This window comes from Amphiura filiformis, unplaced genomic scaffold, assembly GCF_039555335.1.
Source record: "Amphiura filiformis unplaced genomic scaffold, Afil_fr2py scaffold_51, whole genome shotgun sequence".
Lineage (NCBI taxonomy): Eukaryota > Metazoa > Echinodermata > Ophiuroidea > Amphilepidida > Amphiuridae > Amphiura > Amphiura filiformis.
This window is the reverse complement of record NW_027305515.1, coordinates 201,308-227,342: the sequence shown is the minus strand read 5'-3', so window position 1 is coordinate 227,342 and position 26,035 is coordinate 201,308. Positions and strand designations below refer to the sequence as shown.

At 37.7% G+C, this 26,035-nt stretch overlaps 1 protein-coding gene across 1 annotated transcript in view; it reads left to right on the top strand.

The window, feature by feature from the left end:
* Positions 1 to 26,035, top strand: part of LOC140144385 (E3 ubiquitin-protein ligase listerin-like) — a 48,498-nt gene that overhangs the window by 3,096 nt on the left and 19,367 nt on the right. The window contains exons 2-20 of the mRNA XM_072166203.1: positions 1,500 to 1,694; positions 2,576 to 2,674; positions 4,241 to 4,471; positions 5,427 to 5,479; positions 5,985 to 6,165; positions 7,427 to 7,600; positions 8,190 to 8,380; positions 8,838 to 8,985; positions 10,220 to 11,122; positions 11,775 to 11,952; positions 13,153 to 13,307; positions 16,288 to 16,369; positions 18,011 to 18,164; positions 19,121 to 19,289; positions 20,727 to 20,978; positions 21,095 to 21,240; positions 22,242 to 22,367; positions 23,173 to 23,315; positions 24,479 to 24,623. Of these exons, the coding sequence (XP_072022304.1) occupies positions 1,500 to 1,694; positions 2,576 to 2,674; positions 4,241 to 4,471; positions 5,427 to 5,479; positions 5,985 to 6,165; positions 7,427 to 7,600; positions 8,190 to 8,380; positions 8,838 to 8,985; positions 10,220 to 11,122; positions 11,775 to 11,952; positions 13,153 to 13,307; positions 16,288 to 16,369; positions 18,011 to 18,164; positions 19,121 to 19,289; positions 20,727 to 20,978; positions 21,095 to 21,240; positions 22,242 to 22,367; positions 23,173 to 23,315; positions 24,479 to 24,623 (3,725 nt within the window). The remainder of the gene's footprint in view (positions 1 to 1,499; positions 1,695 to 2,575; positions 2,675 to 4,240; positions 4,472 to 5,426; positions 5,480 to 5,984; positions 6,166 to 7,426; positions 7,601 to 8,189; positions 8,381 to 8,837; positions 8,986 to 10,219; positions 11,123 to 11,774; positions 11,953 to 13,152; positions 13,308 to 16,287; positions 16,370 to 18,010; positions 18,165 to 19,120; positions 19,290 to 20,726; positions 20,979 to 21,094; positions 21,241 to 22,241; positions 22,368 to 23,172; positions 23,316 to 24,478; positions 24,624 to 26,035) is intronic.

The window sequence follows — 26,035 nt, the reverse complement described above, 5'->3', positions numbered from 1 at the left end:
TGGTAGGTGTTTCTAATGGCTTCAGCTGAGTTTGAGGGATGCCGATCAGCCCATTGGTGATTCTGTGCATCATGGTGACTTTGGACACAGCACGTCGATGTTGTAGGGAATCCCAGTTGAGCTCATCCAGCATGGCGGAGACACTGCTCTCTCTACTGTAGTCATTCATGACTAAGCGAGCTGCTTGACGTTGGATGGATTCAACTTTGGTGATGTTGCGCTGAGTGTGTGGATCCCAAACACAGCTGGCATACTCTGCTATCGGTCTAACAAAGGCGTTGTAACACTTGGCCTTAACCTCAAGGGGACAGTTACGCAGATTACGACCTTTGACCCCAAAATATATGAAAACCCCATAGACATTGGTTAATGTCAATGCACGTGTCCACGTGGCATCACTTTGCTATGCTTTTTGTGGCAGAAGGGATATTTTGAAGGTATATCGTTTTATACCGGAAGTAACCCCTTACTGACCTTTGACCCCCAAATGTGTGTACACCATATAGACACTGTGTTATAACAATGCATGTGTTCAAGTGGCGTCACTGTCCCACGTAATTAGTGGAAGAAGAAGCATTTTAAAGATTTTTGTTTTATACCGGAAGTGACCCCTTAATGACCTTTGACCCCAAATCTGTGTACACCCCATAGACACTGGATAATAACAATGCATATGTGCAAGTGGCGTCACTGTCCTACAGAATCTGTGGAAGAAGATGCATTTTAAAGGTATTTCGTTTTATACCGGAAGTGACCCCTTAATAAGATTTGACCCCAAATAAAAAAATACCACATATACATTTTCAACCAATAATGAGCATGAAATTTTCAACCAATAATGAGTGAATGTTTAGCAGTCAAGTTAGCTCAATCGATAATGGTTCGACTATGGTGCGAGAGGTGCGGGTTTGAACCCTGGCGGTGCCTATTACTAGTATGCTTTCGTGGAAAAATTGAGTTAGCTTGAAATTCCCCTGGACAAGGAACTTACTGCTAATTGTCTTGTTGTACATGTAACCTGTACGAAACTCGGGGAGCTGATCCTGGTTGCGAAGGTTATTTGTGGAATGTCTAAGGTGTGCGCTCTTGTAGCAGCAAAGTCCCTGAATTGTTGTTATTATGGAATGATGTGGGGCCGTAGTGGTCAGCGACAACCTGTAACGTGTGCTTGTGGATCAACGTCTAGGCGTTGTGCCTGTGCGTAGCGCACTATAAATCACTTTGCTTTTTTAAAAATTCCAATAAATATTGCAAGAATATTATATTATAGCCTCTTAAATGGATATAAACTTACATCATTAGTTACATGTACATGACTACATATACATACATGTACAGTTACATGGTTAATTGTTGTCAACATAAATTGCAACAAACTTCAACATCCTTCAAACAAAATCCTAAAGAAAATATTGAATATATAAATTATATCTTAAAATATTGAAGAGTTTCCAAATTTACTGTAACTTACATTCTATTATAATTTTGTTACCTTTTAGCCGTCCAGCAGTGCACGCACTGCCGAGCTGATGGCCCGGGAGAGTGGGGGAGCCATGGGTTTCATAGGGTTTGGCACCATGTCTGGAGATCTTGGCTACGTACCCCAGACTCAAGATGATGACTCTCAGCTGGATGGAGACTTTAGAATGGTGCTGAGAAAACTCACCAAGAAAGATGTGGTCACAAAATTGAAGGTAAATTTGATAAAATTCCAACCTGATATGTCGAAGGTTGGCTTTTTGGTAGGATGAAAGGCACTTTTCTCTGAGTTGAATCGGCCTTGAATTGGGATCTGAGAAAATTTGATCAGCTGCCGATCTCTGAAACTCTTAGTTAAACCTACAAACCACACCAAAATACAGAAGAAAGTTAACCCCCGATCTGGGCACTACTGGTCATCTAACAGCATTTCTGATTGGTTGATAACTTGAAATGCTCATTTCAATTGCCAATTATGACTAGGCTTTAAAATATTTATGGTCAAACTTGCATTTGCAGATGATCTTATTAATACTTTCCTTGATTGGTTCAAAATTGGACACAATATTCATTTTGGCTAATCGGCAGGTAGTTCTAATGATTCTAGTTTTGTATTTTATAATCTGATCCAGATCAAATGTGACGTGTCATGTCAAAAGGAGACACTTTTGGGCAGGTTATCAATTTGAGCTTTTTACATATATCTTTAATAACGATAGAGATATTTTGTTCCACAACACCGTTTTCCCAATGAAATCGGACATTTCAAAACGAAGATTTTGCGTTTGTAAGTTATGGTATTATAAAATTGGAAATTGAGATATCGGCCTTTAAAAATATTATTGACAATGTTGAGAGTAGGAATTACCTTGAAAAATGTCTCAAAAATACAAGATGCCAATTATATTCTGGTCTGAAACTATCAGACAATATTTCTAACATTAATATAACATCAGAAATTTGTAACAAACTCAAATTGTGAAAAAAATCACCCCCGGGCAGATTTTTAGCTATTTCTCCATTTACGATCCTGCCCAAAAGTGTCTCCTTTTGACATGACACATCACAAATTTATATATTTATATACACCTTTTAGGCTCTTCAAGAGTTTGGCACTCTGTGTAAGGAGAAGGATAGAGATACTGTGACTGCTACACTACCACACTGGTCAAGACTGTATGGAAGACTAACTATTGTAAGTATACTTTGCAGAGTCCTCACCATTATAGTCTGAGACTAGTTTGCGTCTGACATCATCTGTCTGTTTGTTGTTTGTCTTGATGATTGACATTTCTGAATGTAGCCATATAACAGAATATCCTATGGTTAGTTTTGTACTTCCAAACATATACAAATGTCTCAAAAGTTAGGTCTTAGTACCGTACTGACGCGAGTATAGTCCCACCTTCGAGTAAAGTCCCACCCCAAATTTTCGAAATTTCTTTTTTTTTTTGTAAGTTATTTATTTTTTCGGCTTTGTAGTGTCCCAGGACCTAGACCTAAATGCTAGGATCATTCATGGTTGACCTAAAAAAAAAAAAAAAAAAAAAAATTTCAAGATGTTTTGTATTTTAATATGAAAATTGATACTTGGTATTCATGTCATAATCTATTAATGATTTCAAAATGCATTCAAATTCAATGCATTTTGAAATCATTAATAGACTATGACATGAATACAAATTATCAATTTTCATATTAAAAAACAAAATATCTTGAAATTTTTTTATTTTTTTATTTTTTTTAGGTCAACCATGGTCAACCTAGCATTTAGGTCTAGGGACACTACAAAACCGAAAAAAAAAAAAACTTAAAAATTAAACTTTTTTTTTTTTTGAAATTGAGTATAGTCCCACCCCCAATTTTTGAAAAATGTTCACCCAAAAGCGGGGTGGGACTATACTCAGCGCCATCATCTGATAATAGGAAACTTTCTTTGCTGAAGCCCCAAAGTCAAAAATGCCTAGGAAAGTTGCTTTTTGCCTTGTAAAAGTACCAACAGCATTTATCATTTTTTACAATTCCATTTCTCCAATGACGGCACCAGATGAATCAAACTTCCTTTTACGTGCTACTAACCAATCATGGGCTCCGATTACAAATTAAAAAACTTTGCAGATAGAGCCTCAACCATTATTATTTCTTACACTTGTTTCTTTAAAAGGATAGTGATTTATAGTGTGATATGAACAGGCTTACACCCACAAGCCTCAGCACACTTTACAGGAATTTGTGGCCCAAGACACACCATATAAAAACTATTCAGCAACAATCAGTAACTAGCAGCCACAAAGCACATAATACACACCACAGTACAATAACCCATCACAGCCAGGATCAGGTCCCTGAGTTCTTGTACACAAGGTAACCAAGACAATAAGCAGTTTCTTGCCCAAGGGAATTTCATGTCAGCTCAACCCCTGAGCACTACCTGCTGATCTAACATTCTCTCTGATTAGTCAATTACACAATATCTTCATTTTAATCACCAATCAGAATGGAGCTTTGCAAATAATTCACCCCAATTTTTTTGTGTGGTGAAATTATTCTAACAATGTTACTGATTGGTCCAATTGATAATGAAAACTTCTTTATGGCCAATAGGCGGGGTTAATTAGTTCATAAGAACAAGCAGAGGCTGTTTCAGGGCTCAAATTCAAATACCAACTAATGTTCCAGCATCTATCATCATACCGATTGAGCTAACATGATTACTGTAACACTAATCAAACCAGATTCACTTATTCTTTTAATTACATAGGATCATGACAAGAGAGTACGAGAAGCAACACAGCAAACATTTCAGCTGTTGGTTGAGCAGGTCAAACGCAACCTGGCCCCTCATTTACGTTCTCTGATGGGACCATGGCTACTGGCACAATGTGACACATACCCTGCTGCTAAGACGAATGCAAGAGCAGCATTTGAATGTGCTTTTCCACTACATAAGCAGCCAGATGCTATTGGGTTTTGCAGTGTGCAAGTTATTCAGGTGAGTGAGTGTGGTTACACATGTGGCTCATATTGAGAAAGCATTGAGCCGGCCTGATAGTATAGACCTTTTCAGCAGGTGATTGGAATCTTTGGAAATAAGTTCAGAAAGTTGTCATATGCGGTATACAAAACTCCTCAACATATCACACACTGGCGACAGCACATTCGATGATCGCATGGCATGGTATGATTGTTCACACAAATCATGTATCGCTGCACAGTGTCATCGCCCAATATCTTCATGGCAGAAATCGCCATGGTAGGTTGAATCCACAGCCACACATGGCCATTTTGTTCTGACCTGTTTAATAGTTTTGAGAATTGACAATATTGAATATTGACAATAGCCTGGTGACTGCCCTCTGTAGATGTCAGTGAGTATGGTATACGCCATGAGGTCATCTGCTTTTAGACTGCCTCCACCAGTGGCCTATGCTGTGCTATAGTTTGGCACATATAAAATCAGAATTTTTGTCAGTTTTTGAGCTCAATATATGCACTGTTCTTTCTCAATATGCAAGCTAACAACTATCATATCCTTTCAACACATATATTCAAGTGCAAGCATCAAAAGCGGCTTCTTTAGAATAACACAATTACGGGAGATATTCATCATATTCTACTCCGGTATCCAAAGATTTATCGTCTGAATATCAAATCGTGCATAGCACATTCACGTGTATCGATCCCGGGTATTGATATTAGTGTCTCTGCTGTACAATGTAATTATTAACCAGGGGATGTCGGTGTGCGCTGTGCTCTTATTTGATGCAGCATATTTAACATTGTGTCATCGGTCTTTTGTAGCAGGTATGGGGTGGGGGTGGGGAGGGTGAGATAGAAGTGCTCCCCCAGACAGATCTAACCGGCTAACCAGCTTGACTAATGGACATGCACTTTCATTTACATATCTTAATAACTCGCATTCCTTCATCGTTATTGTTTTATTACAGTACCTTCAAGGAAACCTTTTCAAGGAAACACCCACTACTCTGAGTGATGCTAAGTAAGTACAAAGATTGATTATGAGTATGATCACTGTTGTGTTTTTGGTCTCTGGTAAAACAATAGCACCTGTTAATTTCCAGGTCAATTTTGAGATAAAAATTGGTTATTTTTTGTTCATATTTAAAATGAAATATGATTTTGAGAGTATTAAAATTAAAATTTAATCTAACTGAAGACCAAAATTCATTTTTTTTTTTCAAATTGTAAATATTTGGCCAAAACTCTGGGCCTGAAGTATAAAATGGGTCAAATTTTCTTGAAAAATTGGTATGAAATATGTGTCCATTTTCAGAGTAATCAGAGGCATGTTTTTTGAATAATTTGCCATAAAATTTGTATTATATCGCAAATTAAAAAAAAAATCTAAATTATTTGATATCAGAAGGACATTCCTTGTATTCAGAATACAATTCAATATGTCTGATATGCTCTCAAGTCCGACAAAAACACTGTGCAAACGTTGCTATCTGATTCCTTAATGATATATTTTTTTTATCCTGCAGCACAACGACACCAGAGGAGCAGGAAGAGAAATACCTCCGAGTCATCTCATCATCTATGCTTGCATTAGGAGAACTGGTTGCCATGGTAACTGAGAAATACTTGGCCAAAGTGTCTGAGCAATTGGCAGAAATATTAGGTGATGGGAAATTGTGGAAGATGGGGAAGCACCAATCACCTATGGTAAGTAAAAGCCCAAATATGTCAAATGTCAGGTGATTGATTCTTGTAATTACTTTCATGACACAGATTAATGATGAGAATCAATGTTGAATCTCTGAAATCGGCAACATTTTTAGCTAGTAATCTTATACACTATAAAGCTAATGGTCCAGTTCTTTGTAGCTGCTGTAAATGTGAGATAAGATCTGGGGAATAAACAGCCTTAATTTACTCCTTGCCCATGAGATTCTCATGCATGGGCATATGTGAACCGAATCAATTGTACCTATCTGCATTATGGGTGTTTATTTTGCAAAGGCCTGTTATCCTTAGGCCAAAGAAAAAACATGAAGTCTCGTCTAACTCATGCATGCAATATGGTTTTTTTTAATGATTTTTCAATTATTTTCTGACTTTCTAATGATTTGCTGGATAATTTCTTTAAAAAACAAACAAAAACAAATCCAAAAACTGAAAATAAAATAAAATAAAAGAAAATATTTGCATGATTTTATGAATACGTTTTTTTGACGGTCACCATTGACCAAAGACAAACCTTCTTTGTTAATGCGTGGAATTTTCACACAATGCATTACATGAGTATCGTAAACATGCACTTGCTTAACATAAAGCTTGCTAATTGTATTCTGAAATAATTTGGAGGCACAATACACAAGTGACACACACATTTGACAGAGTCAGGACTCCCCTTGTCTAACCTCTATGGCCCAGGCATTACATGTGTATTGGGCTATTCCAGTTGAAATCAATACACCCCCTGTGGAAGACATGACCTTAATCTCCCACACAGGGGGTGTGGATTTCAAATGGAGGCACCCATTCAGGTAAACCCATTTGAAATTCACACTCCCATGTGGAAGATTAAGGTCCTGTCTTCCATAGGAGGTGTATGGGTTTCAACCGGAATAGCCCATTTGAAAGAATCAAAGCCTGTTTTTGATGTTTAGTTTCTACTCCCCTTGTCTAACATCTATGGTCCAGGCAATACATGTATATGTGACACGATCTGGTACATGGGGGTCAAAGGCATCAAATTTGAAATTGAGATAAAGGCAAAAATATGGAGTAAAAAAACAATAAAATACATCAGAAAATAAGACACCAAAAAACATCATGACTTAGAACCATGTATGCTAGACCTTTGGTGTTTTCTGTATTATTGTCAATTTTCAAAAATTTCTTATTTGGCCCCCATGGAGCAGATCGTGTCACATATCAAAACCTGTTTTGATATTCAGTTTATACTCTACTTATTATTCAGGTGAGGGCAGCGTTCTTCTCTCTCCTTGGCTCCATCTGCAAATATGTGCCGTCTGTGGCAGAGACACATTTTGCTCGCATTTCACCGGCATTGCTAGGCAACCTTGATGAGTCCGAGTCAGCTGTGGTGTCGTCCTTGTGGGAAGCGGTTTTGATTCTTGTCTCCCAACTACCTGTAAGTTGAAAATTTACAGTCACCTAAGCTGAATTGATTGCTTTTGTAGAAAAAGCAACAGGCCTATACTCCATATTTACTTCTGTTTTCAGAGCATTGAGCAGATCGATCGAAAACCATCACATTTGCAAAAACAATATTACTTTTCCCCATAGGACAAATTTCAACTTCTGAACAATATGTTGCTTGTCACATAAACTGCTTTGACCAATCATTGATATCACTTGTCTTGATTATTTTGCTAATTAACTTACTTTTCTTGATCATCAACTTAATTAATCAACTTGAGCTAATCCATAACAATAATTATTAACATCATTGAATGTCCTTAAATAGAATGTGCTTTTTGTGGTATTCAAATATTGTTATTAAGATTTGCAAAAGATGTCATCTGCAAGTGAGTTTGATTGTTTTAACCTAAGATGAGCAATACTTTCTCCAAAAAAAAAAAAAAAAAAAAGAGTTAATGGTTTCCCTGAGAAAGCAACTGAGAAAAATAGATAGATAGAAAACTGAGATACAGACACAAACCGGCAAACTGAAAAGACCAAACAGTGTTGATAAAAGAATTCATTTTCTTTAAATGTAGGATTGCTGGTCACATGTAAATCCAAGAAAAGCGGTTCTACCAAAGCTGTGGTCATTTCTTCGTAACGGTGGTCATGGATACGCAGCCACCATCTTTCCCAGCCTTCTTCCATTCCTAAGCAAGATTCCAGCTGATGTCATTGGAGATGGAGTAGCATTCTATGGAGAATTTTTCGGCCATTTGAAAACAGGGTAGGTGCAAATGGGCTATTCCAGATGATCCTAATCTTTCACACAGGAGCCATGTTGAGACGTGGGTACTAGTCGGCGTGAATTTACACCGGCATACCAAAGAATTTACCCAATTTCACACGCACACGTTCACCCCCACCTACTCGGACTAATTTACCACGGGCTCGCAGACAAATTTAACACGACCTTCACAGGGGACCATTGAATACTCAGAGTAACTTCCAGTATACACAGATATGCATACACATCGTTGCTTTCAACAAGTGGCACAAGTTCCAATGTGATTGGGTATCATCGAAACGCCCATTCTTACCCCAACCCTACTCTGACCTTCCGCCGAGTGTAAAACCCTGCGTAACCCAGGATAACACAAATACATTAGTACATACGCAGTATAGACAACAGAAGAATTTAGTCTAATCAATCCCGTTGTTATACTTGTCTTTCTTTCATATAGATTGTGTAAAGATAGTGTGTCAAAGACGCCTTTAGAGTTGGAAGCTGTCGTCAAGGCCTACATGGAATGCCTCAGATATGTGATATCACGTAACTTGAGTATGGAGGAAAACTGCACCAAAATACAAAACTTGTTGATTGAAGACCATGTAAGTGAGCCTGCTACTTTGCAGGATTCTTGCAAGCTTAAAGCAATATTCATAACCTCCTTAATATACGCGAAGCCTGTGATCCAATAAAAAGAAATTGATTACCTGACCGCGCACTAATTGCACGGTCATTAATAACTCACAATGACTCCTAACACGCTACAATGACTTCTGCACGCGTGTGTGTGTATAAGCTAAGTGTTATGGCAACGCCTACGCGATGCGGTCGTGCTTCTGTGATTGGTAGCTCATGTTGTCGGCGCAAATGTTAAATTCGCCTGGTCGATTTTTTTTGTAGGGTAGGTAATATCAATAATTAAAACTGGTTATATTTAATAGAGTTTTATGACATAAAATAACATAAAATGCCATTTTAATTTGTTCAAAAGTATCAGATATGACAGTAATGATTGACAATAATAACTTTGCACCATCTATTTTGAGTTCATTGTGTGAAATTGTCGGGTTTTGTATTGAGCCTCAGTATTTTTCCTCGGGAGAAAAACACACTAATTTCATACAATGACCTCAAATTAGATGATGCGCACTGCGCAGTTATTATTGTCTAAATAAGGGATGTGCACAAAAAATAGATTCCTCTTTAAATGTTAGTTTTCACTGATCACATTGTCCCCTTTTAATTTCAAGCCAAACAAATGAAGTAAAACAAAGAAAATTGCTATTTCATTCCAGTGCCTACAATGCGTGTATTAGCTAGCTGATCATATTACCAATAAAATGTAAGACAAATAGGGATATGCACACAGTTATACGTCACTGATTCAATGATACACGCACAAGACGTTTTAGCCATCATTCGATCAATGAGCTCCAAATAAAACCGGAGATCTCCGGATTTAATATAAAAACTTAAATTTTACTGTAATTAAAGCACTTCAGGCTTAGTCCTTCATGTGGTATTTTAGTACACCATTGGACATTGCAATCATGCAAAAAGTAGAAATTCAAATACACTATAAAGCTTTGATGCCATTGGCTTCCTTGATAGTTTAGTGGTAAGAGCGCTGGTCTAGATGCCCAAGGTTCTCTGGTCCAGGATGAATTTTTTTTCCTGGGGCTTTTCGAGGGAAAGAATAAATTACATACATGTTTAGAAGTTTGTTTGCCTAGTATCTTGACAGTCCACACATACTGTCCCAGCCTTGTGTCATGTTCCAACTTTGCACAGAAAGTCCGTGTTGAATCATTAACATCTTGCTTCCAATTCTTTCAGATTTTGGTGCTCCTGGAGTCGTCCATCGTTGAATACAACTCGCACCTGTCAACTACCTCACTGTATTCTCAAACCACCACACTCATATCATATCTACAAAAACAAACCATCACAGACCAATCAGAGGCTAGTCCAGCTGCTAACAATATCTTAAGACTTCTTTGGGATAATATCACCAAACTATGCCTGACTCAAATTGATGCTCATGCGGAGGCCGCATCAGAATTGATTGATCGTATCGTGCTTCTACTGTGCAATCTTGTTTCACCAGAAAGAGCCGAACAGCTATTGAACAGCCAAAAGAAAGTCAGTGGTGTTAAATTTGATTTGGAAGAAAATGCAAGTGGCATCAGGAAGGATCAAATGGATGATCAATTTGAGAGGTCAAAGGTTGAGAGTCAAGAGAGAACTGAGGTCATAGCTGGAGCAGCCATTGGTGTAGCTTATGTGGCTGATATTTCAGACGATTTAGTTGAACTTGCATGTCGAGTCACCAATTCTGCTATGATGGCAGCAAAGGCAAACAGTTCACTACCACATATAGAATTCTTATCCAAAATAGTCGCCATATTTCCAATTACATCAGTTTTTGATGAAGTTTTGAATGTAAATAGCTGCCATCAGTCCGATGTAGCAAGTGCTGAATCATCTGATCAGAAAAGTGCAATTTCACATGACAATGTTCATGCAGCAGCTATGGAATGTTTTCAGCAGGTGTTCTCACCATGGGTGCTGAATTTGGATGGCGATGGTGGTAGTGACATGAAGCAAGAGACTGAGTCTGTGGTGGATATGCTGCATGTTGTATTGCATTGTGTGGAGAATGTACACAAGGCAGCTATATTAGATGAGATATGCTGCAATACTAGGAGCCCACTTGTGCTACACAAACTTGTTACAAAGGTAATGATTTTATATGAAAGAAACGTTCCATTTTGTACTCTTTTTTTCTTTAAGGGGGTACTACACCCCTGCCCAATTTTGTGCCTATTTTTAAAATTTTTCTCCAAAAATATAAAGCATTGGTGACAAGTAATCTATTTATATTATAGGGGCAAGGACTACAACCACTGCACTGGCAATTTTATTTCAGCACAGACAACAGTTGTGGAGTTACAGTCAAAAATGAGGAAAACCAATATTTGATCAATAAATCAATAACTACTTGCCTTGAGTTGCTGAATTTTCAGTGCAGTAGTTGTAGTCCTTGCCCCTATAATATACATATCTTACTTGTCACCAATGCGCTTATAATTTTGAGAAAATGCAAAAATAGGCACATAATTGGCCAGGGGTGTAGTACGCCCTTAAATAGCTAATTCCTATTTCATAGCAAATAGATGTTGAGAGGTTTGATGCTTTTATAACTACAATTAACTTAGGAAATAAATAGTGATGAACAGAACAGTTGTCATGAAAATGGACAATTCTGAAATTTTTGAATTTTTAAAGAAAATTCGATGAAACTTGTTGTCTGTAGGCGACACCCGCATGGAGAAAGTTAAACTGTAAAAGCATAATCTCATTTGAATTTTTTTTTTTTGTAATATTTCAGATTCAAGCACAACCAGACAGAGCCTTCTTGAGTGCCTGGTTGAAGTCGGCTAAGTTTGGAGAAAAAGTTGTAGCACTTGCTGATAGTTTATGTCATATGATGGCAGACAGCCAATCAGCAATCAGGAAGCAGAGTTGGGATCTTATTAGCCTTGGGTTGTCAACTGATGCCAATGGCGGTAAGAATTTTTATCTAATTTATGTGTTTTTAGTGCTAGTGGCACATGAGCAATGCAAATTATGTTACAGTGTCAGATTTCTTAGTAAGAAGTGTGCTTTACAGTAAGCCAAAGAATTAAGGTACCAGTTATATTCACCCCTGTATATCATAAACAAAGACAGATATGTCATAATTGGAACAAGCAGGCATCTTTTAGCTCGAATTTAAGACCTCATTTGTTGAAATTGTTCAAGAAATAAACACACAACGATCCAAAAACTCAAGGAAGATGCCAATTTAAAAGTTGCTGTTTGTTCCATTGAATGCCCTATTGATTTGTACACGAAGCGTTCGCGAACAAGAGAACTATCGCCGTGCTTCCATTGATTAGCACGTTAAAACTAGTGCCATGCTTTCATTGATTAGAACACAAAAGTGCAACTTTTGATTTCGTTCCTTCATTAGGTTTTAGATTACAGTTCCTTTAATTCTCAACCAATTTCAACAAATAAGGTCTTAAATCAGAGTTAAAGATTACATGTATTGGCTGCTTGTTTTAATCTTACATATTTGTCTTTATTTAGGATATACAGGGGTGAACACAACTGGTACCTTAATTTTTTGGCTTACTGTACTTCTCATGCAAGTACTGGTACCTTTCGGTATTCACCTGGGTGCAGAGAAACAATAGAGGTTGTAAACAATAGTAGCAGCTAGCTAGAACGTAGAGTAGGCTATATAATAGATTGAGAACTTGAAGTTGGGAGCAGTTACTTGATAGAAAGTGAGATTGGCAATTTTGTCTGGATACTTCTCTAAACCATGGCAACCAAGTGAGCTGGGCCGCCGGTAAAGGTCCATTCATACTACGCCGCAATTGCAATGCGATGCTGCACTGCATCGCACTGCAGAATACTGCATTGTGGTATCGTAATATATTTATACATTTTAACTTGGAAATGCGATGAGTTGCTTTGTTGTGCTGTAAAAAAGTAATTGATTGGCAACGCAACGCATCGCAAAGCAATTGCAGCGTAGTATGAACGGACCTTAAGGTGCCTAGTAATTTGAAATATTTACAGCAGAGGTAGGTGGACAAAGCTATACAGAGATCACAATAAAAATAAATTCAGAAAAAAAAAAAAAATTATTTAACCCTCAGCACCCTAACAACTCAAACCAAGGCTATCATTTTGTATTACATCTTTCATTGAAACAGAACCAAAGATGAATGCTGTGTATGCAGAGAAAGTGCTGCTGAAATTTACAGAAGCTTTGCAATCATCGAAAGTCAAAGGTCATCATGAGGAGCAGACTCACAATGCTGTCAGTTTCATCTGTGATGTGGCGTCACATTTCTTTAGTGGTGTTGAGGTCAGTTCCTATTTCTTTTAAACGGAGTAATTAAAAAGAATTCAAGGTGTCAACAAGAATAATTGATTGTCTCGAGACATCAGGAAAACACAACACCAAAGCAATGATTAGACTCCGCATTGCCCTCCCGATCATGAGGACCATTTATTAAGCTATTTATGACCATTCAACAATTTTATATTCATATACATAAATATAATTGAGATAAATAATGATAAATAATGATAGATTTCATAATATAATAATAATATAATAATCATAGCACTTTCATAGCAGTTAAGACATAATATAAATAGTTATTTATCTTCCAATAAATATTATTAATAACACAATACAAGAATTATTGGAAAATGTGTACAACAAGCCAACCATATAGGCTGGACATGCAAGAATTGACTTCTGTATCACATTTAACCAAATTTCATCTTAAGCAAATACAGATACCTCTTTGGATCAAACAGAGGATTGAATTGGAAAACAATATTTATAACGCAATTATTAAATAAACAGAAATCTCCAAAAGAAGAAACAATGCCAACTCTATCAATGAATTAAATCTTTAAATCCCTATATAAGCTGGTACTTATTGAAAAGTGAGCCAAAATTTACTATAAAGTAATATTAATAAATGAAATAATCCACTGAAAAAACAATCAAGCCACAAAGATACTTCAAATAAGCATAAATTACTCTTACATAAAGCGTAGTAGAAAGTGGAGACAATCTACTGATGAGATTCTTCAGGATTTGAAGAAACTCCAGACAAAGCAGCATAGTAGAAAGTGGAGACAATCTACTGACGAGATTCCTCAGGATTTGAAGAAACTCCAGACAACGCAGCGTAGTAGAAAGTGGAGACAATCTACTGACGAGATTCCTCAGGATTTGAAGAAACTCCAGACAAAGCAGCATAGTAGAAAGTGGAGACAATCTACTGACGAGATTCTTCAGGATTTGAAGAAACTCCATACAAAGCATTTATTAAGCCAGCACAAAGCGTAGTAGAAAGTGGAAACAATCTACAGACGAGATTCTTCAGGATTTGAAGAACTCCATACAAAGCATTCATTAAGCCAGCACAAAGCGTAGTAGAAAGTGGAGACAATCTACAGACGAGATTCTTCAGGATTTGAAGAACTCCATACAAAGCATTCATTAAGCCAGCACAAAGCGTAGTAGAAAGTGAAGACAATCTACAGACGAGATTCTTCAGGATTTGAAGAACTCCATACAAAGCATTCATTAAGCCAGCACAAAGCGTAGTAGAAAGTGGAGACAATCTACAGACGAGATTCTTCAGGATTTGAAGAACTCCATACAAAGCATTCATTAAGCCAGCACAAAGCGTAGTAGAAAGTGGAGACAATCTACAGACGAGATTCTTCAGGATTTGAAGAACTCCATACAAAGCATTCATTAAGCCAGCACAAAGCGTAGTAGAAAGTGGAGACAATCTACAGACGAGATTCTTCAGGATTTGAAGAACTCCATACAAAGCATTCATTAAGCCAGCACAAAGCGTAGTAGAAAGTGGAGACAATCTACAGACGAGATTCTTCAGGATTTGAAGAACTCCATACAAAGCATTCATTAAGCCAGCACAAAGCGTAGTAGAAAGTGGAGACAATCTACAGACGAGATTCCTCAGGATTTGAAGAAGCTCCAGACAAAGCAGCGTAGTAGAAAGTGGAGACAATCTACTGACGAGATTCCTCAGGATTTGAAGAAACTCCAGACAAAGCAGCATAGTAGAAAGTGGAGACAATCTACTGACGAGATTCCTCAGGATTTGAAGAAACTCCCAACAACGCAGCGTAGTAGAAAGTGGAGACAATCTACTGACGAGATTCCTCAGGATTTGAAGAAACTCCAGACAAAGCAGCATAGTAGAAAGTGGAGACAATCTACTGACGAGACTCCTCAGGATTTGAAGAAACTCCAGACAACGAAGCGTAGTAGAAAGTGGAGACAATCTACTGACGAGATTCTTCAGGATTTGAAGAAACTCCAGACAAAGCGGAGAGTAGCATAATTTGACATACTTTTATTGAAGCATCTTTGACAAATGAGATAACTGATTTACCCTTCCAGCTACTGGGAGGGTGGGTGGATTTTTGGTCCAGCATGATCGGAGGAGCAAATGCAAGTGGCTTACTAAGAAAGGTGTGAACACAACAAAAGAAATGGAATTAAAGCAGAGACCTGATTGGCTGCACCCCACTAAAGTGCCATCTGAATGGCCAAGAATCTGGGATTGTTGCTATAACAACACAACAACTCCTACATCATTCCAATACCATGACCCAAATCAATAGCATAAACTTTCAAGAGGACTTGATATGGCTCAAGTGGAACTGATAGGATAATTGTCCAGACTTGGCTGCACATGAATGCCCAAGTTTCCCTGATGCTGAGACAATCTGGTTTTTAAAAGATTTTCAACTTTGAAAAACGTCATTGATTTAATGATTGATGTTATTGATTGATTGCTGGTGATTGAACAAATAAAGAGGATTGCTATTTATTGAGTTAAAGAGTAATTGAGCAAAAGAGTAAATGAATGAGAAAATTATTGATTGATTAACTGATTAACTGAATGATTGATTGTGATTGAGCAAGTGAGCGGATTGATTGATTAGTAGTTGGTAGTTATTTATTGAGGAAAAAAGCAAACAAATGAAAGAATTGATTGATTAACTGGTTGATTGATTGTGATTGAGCAAGGGTTGATTGATTGGTAGTTGGAATTTATTGATTGAGTTAGTGAGTGATTGAGGAAATAAGCAAATGAGTGAAATAATTGATTGCTTGATTGATTGTGATTGAGCATATGAGAGGATTGATTGATTGATTGATTGATTGATTGGTTGGTATTTGATAGTTACTGATTGAGTTAGTGAATGATTGAGGAAAAAAGCAAATGATTGAAAGAACTGATTGATTGATTAATGATTGATTGATTTTGATTTATTAATAACAGGGGTGTATGGTAATCAAGTCTACAGAGAAGCTTCTCTTTGCTCTTTTCCAAATTGGATGCAGTGATACATCAACACTATCAGGTAATTGAAACATAAAAAAGTGATAAATCTGATGTGCCAAGAACACTTTCCCCTCCCCCACAACAACAAGAGGGGGTCCTATATTGAAGTTTCTTGTTCTCTGACTGTATGCCAACTCTCACACATTTGTGCCAAAATAATACAATTTGCACACATCAATGCAATGTTCCCTTTAATCTCTGAACTTAAAGAGTGCATCAACATCAATTGTTATTCCAGTTGAAATCCACACTCCCTATGGAAGACATGACCTTAATCTCCCACACAGGGGGTATATTTCATATGGAGTCACACATTCAGGTAACCCCATTTGAAATTCACACCCCCTGTGAGGGAGAGTATTTAAGGTCATGTTATCCATAGCGTTGTATGGATTTCAACTGGAATAGTCCAATGAAGTAATTCTAAAGTGCCCAAGATCTGTGTTTGGTCTTCCTCCAACATCAATACATGATATGCATGTGCCAGGCAAAGGAACTTACAACTTGAGTAAAGCAAGGTATTCAAGTAGTCGACAACATTCTTTCCCATCATGATTGCAAGGATTTTACACCCCACTACCTTTGCTTTATCAGCAGTTTTATCAGCGGTTACATCGGTAGCTATGTTTCGAAAGAGATTAGTCATGTCCAAAGGGAATTTTGTCCTGAAGAAACCCAGAAGAGTTTTATTGTCTTTCTTATCTCTTGACCCCTTGTTAATCCACCTGTTGTTTTCATGCTTCGCATTAACACTTGCTCAATAAACCAAATTAGAAAGTCAAGCCCAATAGCGATCACTGCGTTGAATCACATGGTACCCAGTGCTGATGAGAAAGGCAAATACATCTGGTTGATGTGTCTGGAGCTATGGTATCTGCTGCAGGTATATGTACACTATCTATCTAGTATCTACATATCGATGACTTTAGAGATGCTCAATTTCCACAGTTCTCTGTCTTCAGCTGTTCATATGAGCTGGTCAAAGTTCAATCCATCCCAGTCGTTGATGTTATCAATCCACATCTTCTTTGGTCTTCCTCTCTTCCTTACACCCCATCTGTACTCTGCAGAATGGTGTTGCTAGACTATTCTTCCATCTGATCACATGGCCAAACCACTGGAGTTGTCTTCTTTTCACAATGGAGATCAGGTGTTAATGCTCTTCAGTAAAACTGTCCATCATTACCCTTACTTGTTTGTTGGTAGTCTGCGTAGAGTAGTGGACCTGGAGGAGCCTCTCATGCAGTTTATCTTAAATGCATTAATGCTTTTTTCCATCTCGGTATTTAGCGTCCTGATTTGGCATATAAGTTATTCCCTGCAGCAGAAAAGTAGGGTAGGATTTCTTGAAGTGTTTTAAGATGAAGATACCAGTTCCCTGTACGTTCTGCTTTGAGAAACTGTAGCTATAAGTTAGGTGACCAGTCATTGCATCGCTTTGGTTCTCAAGTTTCTGTTGGACTCTCTCAAGGAATCTTTCTGAACAGACTATTTCTGCAGAATTTATTAATGCAAATTTATTAATGCGCACAGGGGCTTTGAGAAAAACTATTAAATTAAGATTGCCTAATCACCTTTAACCCCCAGCTGCTATCTATTAATGTTCACATTTATAAAACTTAAAAATAATACTCAAAATGCTGATTGTTGCTCCTTTCAGAAGCATTGAGGGAAAAGATCAACAGTGCATGGAAGACAGGAGTCTCAGTACTGGTGAAACAGACTGGTGGTCTGATGACTGAAGATGGAGTCTTGCATACAGTTGCTAGCTGGATTAAGATGACATTACTAAGCAGCACTCATGCATTACACAGGTAATTAAGGGCTAAGTATATCTCAGAGACTGTCTTTTGGAATTTGCAGGAGAGCATTAAATAGCTCTTCTGGAGCCTTCTATGAGAGCTGTTTAGAACATTTACAACAGAATGTAAGGAGAGAATAGTCAGCTAAGGAGAGCTAAAATTCACTCTCCTATTATCAGATTTAAGGACAGCAGTAGAGAGCGATTGCTCTTGCTCTCCTCAAAAGGCAGTCCCTGTCTCAAAGGTGCTATGCGCATTCTTTTTAGGATGTGCATTTGTCTGTGAGAAATTGCCCAAAACAATTTTTGTTTCTCAATTTTGAAATTTTTTGTTATAAAAATGTTGGTAAATATATGTTTTCAAAGCATTTGTTAAATAACCCTTTAAATTTGTGAAAAAATTATGTGCTTATAATGTAAGATTTATAAGTTTTGAGCATTCAATAGACCTTTTCAAATCAAGATCGGAAAAGATCGGAAAACCGCAGTATTTATTCAGTAAGCTAGGGGGTCAAATTGGTGCACAATGAATCAAGCGGAATCACATACCCATTTGAGTGAAAATACAACTTATTTTAGCCAAAATCAACATGAGTTGTCACAGAGAAATATTTTCTAAATGTATTGAACTAACACTTCCACTATTTGGCACTTCACAATATGACAGTAAAAGAAAGAAAAATGCAAGTGTTTGTCATCTGTGGCATATTTGATTTGGGTGTGGTCTTCGCAATATAAATATCAATCTCTTGCACAAGCCATACCCAACGCTTGACTGTGTCTTTCAAACAGATTTGTGTTCAGACATATAATAGTTGTGTTTGCATCTGCGTCGATGACCCGGAATTGTAAACGGGGTCATCCATAACAAACTTCGGAAAACTTTGATTTGAAAAGGTCTATTATTCTCAAGTTAATTCAAATGTCTGTAATTTGTATATGTATGCTAATACATTATATTTTCCACAGATGCCACCATCTAGCTCAAGCTGTACATACCCTGTGTGTGACAGTCCTGACCAGTCTACCTCAGTGTGAAGATGATGGTAGCTCTCTACATACCATAGAAGAACTACTATCAATTATGATGCCGACAAGTGAAGAATGGGAGGCCAACGATAAACAACTTTCACAGCAGGTAATGTATACTGTTTGGCATTTGGTTAGGTTACCACCAGATATAACCCTATGATGTCATCGGTAGTGAATGCTCTTGTATGTTAGTAGTAGACATCAGTGACATAGTCAATAAGGGTTGGGGGTACCCTGTTTAAGTCTAGCCCCCTCCTCAGTCTTGGCGCAGTAAAAATATAACCATCCATTCTGGTCATGGTCTGAACCTTCAGGTTCCTAAGACACATGACATAACTGTGTTGGAAATGGAGCTCTTTCTGTGACTGGCTCCAGGTCATGAAACACTATCGCAAGTCACATACACAATACTTTCAATGTTGAGAGCTTCAAGTCATCTCTCAAAACATAATTGGCTCAGAATTGTCATGTATAGTTTCTTTCCTATTCATGTTTGCTTTGTCTTTATTTTTATAGTGCTTAGAATCCCCAGGTATAGGCACCTTACAATGTCATGTCATGTCATGGAATGTCATGTCATGGAATGGCAGGGCTGTGACACTCGTATTCAAACCCTGTATAAAAAGTGAAGTCACTTTACGGCAGTTTGATTGACACATCAGCAGTTTGAGTGACGTTTACTAGGGAGTTTGGTACCATCGGTATGTTGATTGACAGTTTTGGGTAGTTTGATACCCTAAATTTTTCCAAGATGGCGCACATCGACTGCCAATTATTCGGACCCTTTCCAGCAAAAATACAGCTTATTTAGCCAGTCTCGTCATGGGGTCATTGAAGAGAATATTTTCCTAGCATATTGAGCTAACTCCTCAGCTATTTGGTTTTTCACGATATGATAGTAATGGAAAGATTCGACCAAATATTCGCCATTTAATTTTTTTTAAACGATGACGTAAACATGCATCATCTCTTCCACAGGACAGGTGATACACTCCTCCACAGCGCAAGCCATCACATGATTGCGCATTGGTTGTGTGACTGACAAACGAGTGGCTTATCCTATAGTATATTAGTACTCGAGAATCCTTGGGAATGGAATCAGTGGGTGGTAGCTGAATATTGACTTGCATTTTAATTCCCTACCAATTCTGGATACCAATATCCAGAATTACTGAAATCTAGAATTGGTAGAGGATTGTAAATGTTTGGCTATTCACTCTTTGCACGGATCCGCCACCTTGCTACTGAAACAAGGTCCTCCCTGCAAACGCATGCGCAAAAAGTGAATTTTTGTTTCTCGCCATTTTCTCGCAATGTACCAGAAGGCTTTTGTAAAGCGTGAGCGGCAATTAAAACACACGTTTGACAGGCGTACGTACATGCAACACTTACTTTGTGGGTAGAATCTCATTTTGAGATGACTGTGCGATCGGCGAATAGTGCCAATGTTGAGCAACTTGAGCAATGTTGAGTACATTTTCAGTTGTTCCTACTATATGTTAAATGAATTTGACCTTTGTTACTTTTCTCTTTTTACACACAGTGGCAAGTATCAGTACTACTAAATAGTGCATTGACCTATGCCAGTCTTCCACCGACACCTAAAAGTGATATAAAACAAGATGACATGCCTACCAGTGTAATCCTCTCTGCATTCATAGCATCCTTACTAGAAGCAAGGGATGATGAACAACGGTTGCCATGGCAATATGATTTCATGGAGTCAACCATTTTGGAAATGGTCCACACATTGGAATGGTGCAAGGGAATGCTGGGATTGCAGTCTCAAACCAAGGTGAAGTTTGAAATAGATTCTTTATAATGGACAAGCATAGATGATATTAAGCAGAAGCAGAGGGTCGACAAACCTGTAAATTTTTTTAGCCAAATAATTTTTCTGTTGCTTTTTAGGTTAATACCCATCTACCACCACCAGTAAGTCACATGCCTGCTTACTGTCAGCAAGTAGCACTGAGTTTGGAGACCACACTAGGATCAGTACTAAAGACACTGAATGCTGGAGAGTGGAATGCTCTTATTAGTCAAGCTATTAGCAAGTAAGTTTAGAGACCACATTAGGAACAATCCTAAAGATACTGAATGCTGATGAATGGATTGCTCTCATCAGTCAAGCTTTAAGAAAGTTTGTTTTTAGTTAGGCCAAATAAAAAATTAAACATGTTTCACGTCCCCTCCCGCTTCCTTTTTTGAGGTTTCCTCAAATATATTTTTATTTTTTGAAATTTAGCTATAACTTTTCAAAAAATATGTCTAGGAAGTTGGGATGCTTTCTATAGCCTTGTTAAGATACAAGAAACATTTTAGGAAGGTTTTGTGATCATTAGAGGGGTGTAACTCCCAGAACAACAAATAAAAAGGGCCTCCTCCTTTTTTCTAGGCATTATTGTATTCGCTAAAACAGCTCCAAGTATGTGTAGTAACACCTATTTTGCGATAAAAAATAGAAAATAAAAAGCCCCCTCTTCCTCCTTTTTTTTCGAAAACCCGGACGTGAAACATGTTTTATTTTTTACTTGGCCTTATACTAAGTTTAGATACCATAAGAATAAGACACTAATGCTTTTATTAGTCAAACAAGTAATTCTTGAAAAACGGCTATCTGAACATAAATCAAAGGCTGCCGGTTCCAAATCTGCTGTACATGAGCATATCTCCAGGAGTAGTAATACCCATGAAATAGACTGGGAAAATGTAAATGCGCTGGAAAAAGAACCCTAAGAATTTTCCAGAAGAGTCCTAGAAGCCATCCACATCAGGAAAAAAAGGGACCTAACTTGAACAGAGACACAGGACTGGATTTAGATCCAGTCTGGGACAACCTTCTCATACCCAAGACCACCAGGGGGGCGAAGACAACACCTCATCTTCTTCTAGTGTGACGTCATACACGGTTGTCAAGCCATAAATCATCAGAGCCATAACATCCGGCTGAGGACGCAGTTGGTACTGTGAAAGTGCTCCCGGTAAGCGATCAAATTCTAAGTAGTGTTGAAGTCAAAAAAATTCTTTTAACATAACCATTGTCTGTTTCCTTTAGATCATTTGCTTCAGGTGGATTATGGGCACTGAGTCTAGGCAATATCTTGGCACATTATGAGTGTAGTACATCAGCATCAACTCAAGACAAGTGTAATATATATGACATGATTGGTGGGCCTGACAGGTATGTACTCGTATTGTCCTAGTTTGGTCATCTGAGGGTGCTTATACACATATCCATCCCCCATTTGACGGTGATGGTGTATCCCCATATGGGCAAAGTGTCTTGGTTTGTCATGCTGACATAGTATGCATGCTAACTGGTGTTTGATGTATTATTTTGGTTAGCCTGTGCTTGATGTGTTTTCTGAGATAATCAACATGTGTATTTGAAGAAATCCTTTTTAGGTGAAGAGGTGGAGCTAGAGAGGGAGGGTTCCCGGGACAAAAGTGCTCAACACACCACTGCCCATCCCAAGTTTGGGTCAGTTGCAGACTTGCAGCAGACTGACAGAATTGATAACAGGATGTAGTATAACCTGGGCTCGATAATCCTAATACCTTCAAGACGGTGTACATCCTTAAAAATGTTGATGCAGATCAAGTCAGATGACGGCCACGTCAAGCTGTGATTTTCAATCTCATACCACAGCAGTTTATAAAACATGTATCCAGTGGCGTAACAGGCTAAAACCTGTTTCTACTAGGACAAGTGTGTGTAAAGTGCATGAAAAAATATGCAATTTTAATACTACAGTGGGCTAAAATGATGTTAATATTGGTTTAAAAAAGCCCAATGAAAGATGCTCATCACAGGTCATATTGTGGTCAATTTTGTCCCTGTATTTTGCACCAGGTGAGCAACCTGCCTGCCTCGCGGATCGGTAGGTAGGTCGCCGCATGGAACATATCTCTGAGTAAGAGGTAAATCGCAAAGGCTTGCAGAATTTTCAGAAATGTTCAGTTAATTCAACTTTTGCTTTCATCAGGTTAACTGACATGAGTGAGACTTGTTTGCATACATTGGAGAGTGTTATACCATACCTTGCTACAGACTCTGTGCTAGAAGTACTGCAAATTAATATAGCTGTCCTGATAACGACGGATACATCAATGATTTCAAATATCAGTGGTAAGTCATGGCAACAAAATAATTTGTCGGGTGCATTACATAGTGACGGATCTGTACTTTATGGTCAAATCTATAGTGACTCATGTTGAGATCTCAAAATAATTGAATACCTGAGTGGAAGAAGGGCCCAACTCCATCAAAACTGTTTTTGAGATATTAAGAAAAAACCTAATATTTGGAAACATTTTATAGACAGAATGTTTTCATCTTCAGGGGACCTTTAATACATGAACATACAATATTACATACATTCAAAATTATATATGGTGTTTCCATGGCAATGGTACAGGCCTTAATGCGAGCTGGAGTTGGGCCCTTCTTCCACTAATATACTGCAAGTGCCAGTTCCGTGAGCAGATGTGTTATAAATAGCAACAGAAATTTGATAATTATCCATTAATTAGAACAAGTAGAAGCATGTAATATGTTCGCAAGAAAGTTTATCGTAGTGAAAAGAAGATTTCATGGATGAACAAAATTCCTCTTTAACCCAATATGGAGTTGGGCCATGTGTCTATTTGTTTGCATTGTAGCTCAGGGTATCAATTTCATCCTAAAAGTTCAAAAACACAGAGCAATTCTGTTGCAAGGTGGTCTGCAACAGCCAATTGCATAGGAAATTGCATCATTTGTGTAAAGTGTATAGTAATAGGGGTATGTCTTAACTTGGACCCTCATTTGTACATTTTCCAAACAAAAAATTGAGAAAATTTTGAAAAGGACCAGCCATATACCAAAAGGACGAAGATGCTCCCATGTTTGCGACACACATCTCCGTACGTATGGTTGTTTGTACTGAGTACCCCCCTCCCTTGGACCTTCTGTGTTATCTGGCCTAGCTCCTTCCACTCAGGGAAGGCAACAAGCATCTGGGATTTGGTAGAGATAGGGTTTTTAATTTTAAAATAATGATGTAACTGTGGTGGGTGGTGGAGCGTACCACTCACTTCTGGAACCCACAAGGTTCATTTTGATGCTAGAGCCTACCACTTTAAACTAAAAAAATATGTGTATTTTACCAAATTTATCTTTAAAGTGTCCACTTTTGTTGAAATCTTGCTAAATCAAGCAAATTCTCTAAATTGCAGCCTGGCACTCAACTATAGCTACAACCCTGATGATGAATATTGCATGTTTGATACCTAATTATGTTTCCATTGCAGGTGGATTGGGACTACTAGCCATCATAACCAAATGTTGTCAACACCCACAGTGGGATAGAATCACTCAATATGATCTCATTATTAGCTGTGTGGAACAACTTGTTACATGGAGAGATGAATGGGAGCAAGGATTCTTATTTAATTGGTGAGTATTGATCTATGGTCGCATCATTGGGTGCCTACCACTAGCTCTGTGGGTCACATAACAAATGGCCCTCTAACTTTTGAATGTTTTTTAAAATTAATAAAAGAACTGAGCAAGACTTGATGATAAGGTCACAGATAGAGGATTGCCATCACAATCCTGCGATTGTGAGTTCGAGCCCCAGCATGGTGTTGTGCACTTGGACAAGGTGCTTTACCATACTTGCCTCTCTCTACCCAGGGGTGAAAAGTGAAGCTGTTATGAACCTTGGGAATGTCCATCGAGTGCCACCCTTAGGTATGAGCGTATCTTGGGCTAAGTTTTGGGGAACGTTTTTCTAACATCTTGTGTACACTTATCATCATGATTATGACACTCTCACAGCATTACAAGCATTTAAGGGATCCAAAATCAGTGTTTATTATGCTTCGACAGTAGTTTTTTTGTGGGACATGAGAGCACCTCAGACCTATCGAATTGCATTCTGAATACGAAGCATTTTTTTTTCTGATATCAATAATTTTCATTTTTTAAAATCACAATATAATACAAATTTTATGACAAATTATAAAAATTTGATATTTTTCAAATTTTGATATATAACAGTCCTCGAAGTAAATTATATAAATCTAATGATATATTCTTAAAGTGTATGTAGCAGGGAGGAAAAGCCGACAGTAAATTGAAAATTTTCACCTTTCATATTGAAGATATGGATTTTTTTTCCAAAAAGACCTATTTTTTTGTTGGTGTTTTGGGGAAAAAATCCATATCTTCAATAATGAAAAGGTCAACATTTTCAATTGATCGTCGGCTTTTCATCCCACCTACATACACTTTAAGTATAAATCATCAGATTTATAAAGTTTACTTCAAGTACTGTTAAATATCAAAAATATCAATTTTTAATGATTTGCCATAAAATGTGTATTAAATTGCTAATTTCAAAAATCAAAATTATTTGATATCAGAATGCAATTCGATATGTCTGATGTGCTCTAATGTCCCAAAATAAATACTGTCCAAACGTTCATACCCCAGCCCTAAGTTAACGATGGTATGGTGTTATTTACATTATAAAAATGTACCTACATGTATACAACTGAGTGAAAGGTAAATACAGCAACTTTGATATTTCTTTTAAATATCCTGCAGTTTAAGATTGATTGATCCATTGTTCTTGTCTCATTGCCTTAAAAGTAATGAAGTAATGGGCTGTTCCATTTAAAACCACACCAACCCTGTGGAAAGTTTTGGAAATATCTTCCACAGGGGGAGTATGAATTTCAAATGGAATGAACACAGCAGCTCCATTTGAAACTCACCCTCACTTAGAAGGTGTATGAAATTCAAATGGAGCTGCCTAATGTATCCATATGCAATAATGCTACAAAAAAATCCACACTCCCCCT